The sequence below is a fragment of the Fulmarus glacialis genome, unplaced genomic scaffold (assembly GCF_000690835.1).
Source record: "Fulmarus glacialis isolate BGI_N327 unplaced genomic scaffold, ASM69083v1 scaffold7965, whole genome shotgun sequence".
NCBI classification, from domain to species: Eukaryota; Metazoa; Chordata; class Aves; order Procellariiformes; family Procellariidae; genus Fulmarus; species Fulmarus glacialis.
In genome coordinates this window covers 35,704-37,199 of record NW_009213571.1, presented here as the reverse complement: position 1 = coordinate 37,199, position 1,496 = coordinate 35,704, and the positions used below count along the sequence as shown (strand labels likewise).

The 1,496-nt window shown below is 48.7% G+C and overlaps 1 protein-coding gene across 1 annotated transcript in view; it reads left to right on the top strand.

Annotated features, from left to right (window-relative positions):
- Positions 1-702: 702 nt before the first annotated feature.
- The window catches only part of ALPK1 (alpha-kinase 1), a 30,654-nt gene continuing 29,860 nt past the window's right edge, over positions 703-1,496 (top strand). The window contains exon 1 of the mRNA XM_009578225.1: positions 703-823. Within this exon, the coding sequence (XP_009576520.1) occupies positions 703-823 (121 nt within the window). The remainder of the gene's footprint in view (positions 824-1,496) is intronic.

Below are 1,496 nucleotides of genomic sequence, written 5' to 3'. Positions count from 1 at the left end.
CTGTGCCTTTGTGCTAGGTGAGCTCCTGCGGCGTGCTGCAGCATCAGCAAAAAGACTTTTCGTTCCGGCGGGCTCCTTCAAAGTCCATTTTTGCCCCACTACCTCAACCAAACCGCGGTGGGACGCCGCGTTGCGTGGCAGGCGCAGGGCTAGCGTGAGAGGAGGTGAGAGAGCGATGTGCTCCTGTGCCCCAGGGTAAAAGAGACGGCCCCCGTGGTCTGGTAAACGCGTGCAGCATCCTCTGCGAGTTCAGAGCGTGCACGGCTCTGCCATTCAATCCCGGCTAACAGTGTGCGACAGCCTGAGCCTCCCAGGTGCAAAGGGCTTCGGCACAGCCTGGCTAGTCACTTCCCGCTTGGGGTTTCACAGCTCCATTGAAGAGCCCGTCTTTTCTCCCTGGCACCTCGGAGATGTTCGCCTCGCACAGTTTGTCACCGAGACCCTGCAGTAATTTCACACACTCCTCTAATAAAGTCCTCCGAGGCTGTCATGTATTTTCATGTATTTCCCCTATTATTTCTCCCTGCTTGAGCCTTTCGGATAATTGATGATACTTTAGTTAATCATTTTCCCCCTCCTTTGTTTGCCAGGTACCTCAGCCTTGAAGGGATCCTTTTCATTTAGAATCCGTGTCTTCTCTTAAGTAATTGATCACCGTGCACCCGGGGACACCCAATTCACAGCCGAGTGGGATCAGCCTTCATGAATAATCAAAACGCCGTGGCCGTGCTGCTGCAGGAGTGCAAGCGAGCTCTGGACGCGCTCCTGTCGGCGAAGGCTGACACTGGCGAGGAAGATGAGCGAGAATACCGGCGATGCCAAGGTGAGGTCCCCAGGAGAGGCGGCAGGACTTTTGCAGCAGCCGCCGGTCCTCAGCCCTGCCCTATTTTTCTTCTCCTGGCAGATGAATGTCAAGAGATGCCTAGATTTCGAGGCCGTGAATGGGATGCAGGCTACAGGCAGGCAGGGAAAGAAGTCCACTTTGTTGCAGTGAATTGCTGTCAGTTCTAATTTTAGGCTTCAGTAAACATGAGGCTGTAAGGAACAGTTTAGTTTGGGAAGAACAATGCCCAAAAGTTTGCTGATGCACATAAATTTCAGTTATTAAAAAAAAAAAAAAAAAAAAGAAAAAAGCATGCAACTTCTGAATAAGGGCACATATTTCCTCTCCTTTCATAGGAATTGGGGGAGGACCTTTTCTGTTTGTCAGCTTACCCTAATATATTAAAGAGCTCATTGCCTGAATCTTTATCTTGTAAAATGTGCGTGACCTCTATAAGTGGTATCCAAAGAAAAAAAACTTGCAATATCCCTCTTGAAAGGAAAATCCATGCCGGGTAATGGCTGGAATAAATAACCGGGAAAGGAAGCAGTATTTAGCAAGAGCTGTAATAGAAGGGTTCTTCATTTGTTTTAATGCTGGCATTACCTGCTGGAAACCTGCATTTATTTTGGTATTGCCATGGTGCTTTGAGAGTGGTTTGTAAAAAAAAAAA